General features: G+C 35.6%; 1 protein-coding gene across 2 annotated transcripts in view; it reads left to right on the top strand.

Moving 5' to 3' along the window:
* The window catches only part of LOC136036509 (insulin receptor substrate 2-B-like), a 113,559-nt gene that overhangs the window by 57,798 nt on the left and 49,761 nt on the right, over positions 1-6,000 (top strand). For both annotated transcript variants that reach the window (XM_065718798.1, XM_065718799.1), the window contains exon 4: positions 1,696-1,898. In XM_065718798.1, the coding sequence (XP_065574870.1) occupies positions 1,696-1,898 (203 nt within the window). The remainder of the gene's footprint in view (positions 1-1,695; positions 1,899-6,000) is intronic.

Raw genomic sequence — 6,000 nt, 5'->3', positions numbered from 1 at the left:
ATGTGAAAATAAATACCTTTTTGATATTTTCATTAAAAGGAACAAAAAATTAGAAGTGTCATCCCTCCTTGATTTTTTAGGGATCCTTGTATCTTTTGTTTTGTATTTTCTTTCGGGAGAATATCCTTGCCCTCCCACCTAAAACTTTGTGAACTGGTGCCCCATGTGTGTGTGTGTGTCTAATTTATCGAAGAATGAGATTTTGTCCTCCCAAATTTGTCTTATGAGATAATCCTTCTAACTGTTCTTGGGGTGGAGGAACTCCCTCGTATATTGCCTGTATACAGGTGTGTATTGTGCAACATGTTGTGAAGAATCGAAGCTATTTATGAGTTCTTTTTGGTGTACAGTCGTACATCAATGAACATTGAAAAATCTACATGAAAAATGTTCCTGTTTTCCAATTAAAAAAACTTTATGTATGGCATAGTTATTAGACCTCTCAACTATGTTGAACAAAATGGCTATCTAAAAATTTTGATCGGATGTCTATGGGGAAAAGGAGGTTTGAGAGGGGGTGAGTTGCCTTCCAATCTTTCTGGTCACATAAAACGGGTACTCGAACTTTCAATTTTTGTTCAAATGAGCCGTCTCTTGATTTTGTAGGACCACTGGTTCGATATGATTCCCCCTGAAGAAAACAAACAAACAAATGAACAATCATCCGTTATCTTGTTATTCGTTATTCGTTTAAAATTCCACACGTTTTTGTAGATGGGAGCTAGAAACCTCTACAACGAGATTCTTTCCTCTGCTTATTTGATGCTGCAATTTTCATTTCATTCACCTGCTTTTTTGGGGATGTTTTCCCCCTTTTAAAAGATCTGGCAAATTTTCTCAGGTCCATAGTTTTGATGGATAACTTAAAACTTAGTATGTTATATATATTTGGAATCACCATAAAAGCCAATTCTTTTGATGTATCTTTTGTTAAAATTCTTTTTTTTAGTTTCGGTCACTACTAGACTGTCTTCCTCCTTAATTACAGCTCGTTATCATGAACTGTTTGATACAATTGTGATTATATATAATAAAACTTTTTTTTTGTCTAAATGATTTTTAGTGATTTGTCCTATTGCTGCCTTCTTGTGCTTGGCTTCTAGTTACGTGCCTAGACCATGTTGAAAGTCTAGAGGTTTTTATTTAATCGTAGATCACTGCAAAAGCAAAAATCAAAAATATTCATCGCAGTTTGTTCACAAAGCTGAAAGTTAAAAAAAAGATAAAAAAAAGGTCGAACGAAAAACCGACTTCAGAGTGTATTTGTTTTTGGTGATTTTTCGTTCTAGTAACACTTCAAGTATTGGAACACCGGTCCTGAACGAGAGGTTTCTTTCAGAAAACATTTATACCAAGTCGAGCGTGCTAAGCCTGGTGGAAAAGTGTTTTGGGGAGTGTGTCAAGTGTTTTTGCAACTTTGCCAAGCACTGTTGAACTGTGCAGCACACGTGGCGTTTCAAGATGTGCACTAGGTGGTGTGAAGTTTGTACCCCTTGGCCCCGAAGAATCCTCTGATATCCCACCAGTGGCGTTACACATGAAAAGTGGTGATTTAAGTCATCTTATTCTGCGCGAAAGGCAAGGGGGAAATAGAATTCCCATAACTGCTTCATAACTCGATTCTCCTCTTTTGATTTAACAATTTTTCGCTCGCTTTTTTTCAGTAATGATAGTTACCGCATTTATTCATTTTAGATCTGTGACGTTGAAAAACTGCTTCAATATTAACAAGAAGTATGACTCGAAGAATAGGAATATTCTTGCCCTTTACACCAAAGACGAGTGTTTTGCACTTTGCACAGACACAGAAGCAGATTTGAACTCTTGGCTCAAGGACCTGCTTCAGCACCAGCATGGAGATTCTGTCGGCGATGGTGATGAGCCAAAACCGAACTTTGGTAGGCTCAAAAAATGTTTATTTTAAAATGGTCCAATCTTGGAATGGGGGGGGGGGGGGTCAGAAGGAATCTTCTGGAGAGTTTTTCGATGAAGATGATCGAACGATAATAAATTGACTAGTTAATATGTCAAAAGGGGGTTGCACACTTTCAAAAATCGTGGACAACAGGGGGCGAAGCGTACAATGCCAGGATCGAAATGCGCCCTTTGGGATGTGAAGAGGGGCGGTATGGTGGATTTTTGTAACGGGTCGCAGAGGAGTTTTTCAAAATATACACGAGCTGATAAAGAGTATTTAGTTCCTTGCCGTTAACTAGTGAAGCCCGAACCCGGAAGACTTATTTTTGCTTATTTTATTACTTTTACTTCACTTATCACCTTACCTTTTTTTTAATTTCTATTGAACTCTTTATATTTCAGTAAAATATTTCTTTACAGTGTTTTCCTTTTTATTTTTGTTTCCTTTTTTAGCTATAACTGGGTAGACTGTAGACAAGTTTTATTACTTTCGAGGTTAGGGTTTGTAATGAATTTTGCCGTTTTTTATATTTTAGTAAAATATTTCCTTACATTGTTTTTCTTCTTTATGTTTAGTGGGCTATTATTTTCTTACAAGTTAAGATTGTTTAAAAAATTATTAACTGTTGCGTTAGCGTTTCAGCATCAGCGTTAGCATCAGCATTTCGCTACTATTCTTCCATTTATAGTTCAAGGGTTAAATGTACGCCATCCTAAGTGTAATATTTAATTCATGCACATTTTGATGGTTTGAATAATTCGAATCTGCTATAAGAAACCTTATGATCTGGTAGGCGACCGGATCCGTCTCAAATTTGGTAACAGACTCAGTTAAATACAAGCCGCTACAATATAACGTGATTCGGGGGGGGGGGGCTCAGGTATCTCAACACCAGAAGTTTTGATCAAAATTTCGACAAAGCCAAGTTTCTTGTAAGGATTTCCAATTTTCTTTTCCAAGGGATTTTCCACTTTTAAAATTTTTGCACACCAGATGGTGCATATCAAGAATGGTAGAACAAGTAGGGTTCAGACTTTTTCACTCTAACCCCAGTTTTAGTTTTAACCAGCAAGTATTTGCAATAACTTGGCGAATAAGCGTAATTATTGTGCTCTATTGTACGCAGAACATCAAAACTCATTTCTTACCAAAAAAAAAAAAAAAAAAAAAAAAAAAAAAAAAAAAAAATGGAACCTTTGAAAATTAGCTCAAAATATTGTTTGCTTGTATTTTTTCCATACTGATGGAAATTATGGTTGAAAAAGTATGGACTCAGAGGTTTTTGTTTAACGAGTGGGGTATAGGGGAACACCAAGTGACGAAGGGTGGACAGCTTTTTGTTTTTTCTATGATTCGCCTGTCATTGAAGTAAATACTCGAGTTGAATACTCTAAAGCCTCACACTTAATGCAGTGTCAATTTCAAGACATTAAACGCAAAGAATAGAAAGTATAAATTCTAAAAAGGAGTTTACATCAACAAAAATAATAAATCAGAAAATAAACACTGAAGTTTTTGGTGGAAAGTACTACAAAAATCATCGAAGGGGGCAAAGTGTCGTTCACATTGAACCTTAAATTTTTATTTTTACTAAGAAAAGCAAGGTCATCGTTTCTAGAAAATCTCTGTCAAGAAAAACATCCTTGTACCATTTGTTGTTTGTGCAGATACTCAAAATTACATAAATAAAAATTCAAAATTACGGTAATTTGATAATATCAAAATTACACATGACTGCAGCGCCAACAATGTAACCTGTGCTTAATCTGGTGTGTTGAAATATGTTTAACTTTTAAGCATAATTTCTGTAATTGACCAATCAGATTAAAATGTAGAAATGATGAAAGACGTGAGAGCCATGGCTAACTGGAGTAAAGCCAAGACGGATAGTCTCAGTGAGGGGCAAAGTTGGCATAACCTTTTTTCAAAATTGTATAAAAATGATGTCATTCACTTATTGATAGGTAGTCTATCATCCATCAAAGTAGAGAGAATATACAGTAACGGACTTCTTTTTCCAAACATGGTACATATTTCATACCGTGTCGTGTCGTCACGCATGACTAGAGCGCCAATAATGTAACCTGTGCGTAATCTGGTGGGGTGAGCTATCTTTAAATTTCAAGTGTAATTTCTATGATTGATCAATCAGATTAAAATGTGGAAGACTTGAGAGCCATGGCTAATTGGAGTAAAGCCTCGCCAGATAGACTCTGAGCCATGTCGTCAGAACTTAGTTCAGTTGCTAAAAAAAAACCACGTTTTCCATAAGCTTATCGTGATATGTACATCGGAACTGCTTGAAGGCAGGGTATGAATCTTATGCGGTTTTAGATCTGTCACATATTTTTAATTGAGAGTATAGCCTTTGTTGCTATTGTACATTTTTTTTTTACTGTGATCATCCATCCTAGTGCAGAACTAAGGTAGATAGGCTTGGAGTAAGGGTAATTCAAACGAGCTTTGCCTCACTGGGAAAGCTCAACGGAATTGCACTAGGGATAACTGAGATTTTCGGGTTGAATCATGACGGACAATGCTTACTGGACTTGTATGCAAAACGGGGGACTGAAGTCGCCAGGGCTCACAGGCATCCTTTTAAATTAGTGCATACTTAAAATTAGAATAGCACTTTATTGGGTTTGTGTGATGGATGTGACAACGGGATACAAAACATTTCTATATGAATAGATATTCACTTTGGAACAAAGTATGTGTTGATATGGACTTGTGAAGCCAAGTTCTTACCGTTTCTATTATCCGCTTTTGTTGTACAAATGTGACGTTAAAATCAAGGAAGAATTCATAACTCAAAGATCTTAGCCTTTTTATCAACAGGTGTGATTGCGGCGTTGATCGGGTGTGGCAGGACATTCTTTCATGATATTTAACATCGCAGATAAGCAAAGAAATTCGAATATTTGAAACATAAAACCTATTTTTATTAAGAAAGAGTAATTCCAATTCGTTCCTCACTTGCTTACATTAATAAAAATAGTAAGTAAGGATAAGGAAAGATTTATTAATGATAAAATACATATACAATAATACACTTTACTATTCCCCAAAGGCTCTATGGCCTGTAAAGAAAGAGGGGCACAAGGGTCACATTCTTAGAAGAAAAAAAACAGAGAGAAGAGGAAAAAATTATAGAACACTAAAACTATGTTAGATAGATTAAATAAAGTAAATGTATTAAGTAAACTCCAATAAATCCTGCATAAAAAAAGGATGAAGAATAATAGTGTGGGTGTTTTAGCGCCACCGCGGTTTCCGCCATCGTATTTTTTCCACCAACTAGGAAGCATGGAATCATCAAGAGGATTAGTTGGGCCAGAATAGACAGGTTAGGTTAGTCTAAGTCTGTGTCTATATCTGTGTCTATACCTATGTCTATTCTGACATACCTGATTTAAAAGGTGGTGGAAAACCGCGGTGTTGTTAAAACACTGCTACCAATAGAACGTCAAAGAGACCAAAAATTTTTCCACAATTTTTTCAAACAACCTAAAACACTGGCACCTTCCAGCTGATTTAGGCATCCTAATCCTCATAATAGGACCCACTATTACAGGATTGAAATCTGACCTTACCGAAGGAGTAAAATTAATTTTAACTTCTTAATAAATCTTAATAAAATGTATAATAAATCTAAATATATATATAAAAAACAATCTTAAAACAGTAGGTTTAACGCGCCGGATCACTGGACGTCATCCTTTTATATCATTAAATAAAAAAAAAAACAAGTTTTTGAAATGAAAGTAAGGAGCGACATTAAAACTTAAAACGAACAGAAATTACTCCGTATATGAAAGGGGCTTTTCCTCCTCGACGCCCCGCTCTTTACGCTAAAGTTTTTTATTGTTTTAAAAAGTAGAGTTGCGAGAAAGAATCAAACTTTAGCGCAAGGAGCGGGGTGTCGAGGAGGAAAAGCCCCTTTCATATACGGAGTAATTTCTGTTCGTTTTAAGTTTTAATGTCGCTCCTTACTTTCATTTCAAAAAACTTGTTTTTTTATTTAATTTCTGGAAGTTTTTGAATTAATGCATGTCTGATTTTGGCTCTCCGTGCATAAATTA

Source organism: Artemia franciscana, chromosome 15, assembly GCF_032884065.1.
Source record: "Artemia franciscana chromosome 15, ASM3288406v1, whole genome shotgun sequence".
In the NCBI taxonomy this organism is placed as follows: Eukaryota; Metazoa; Arthropoda; class Branchiopoda; order Anostraca; family Artemiidae; genus Artemia; species Artemia franciscana.
Note: the sequence above shows the minus strand (reverse complement) of the source record. Positions and strands in the feature narration are given on the sequence as shown.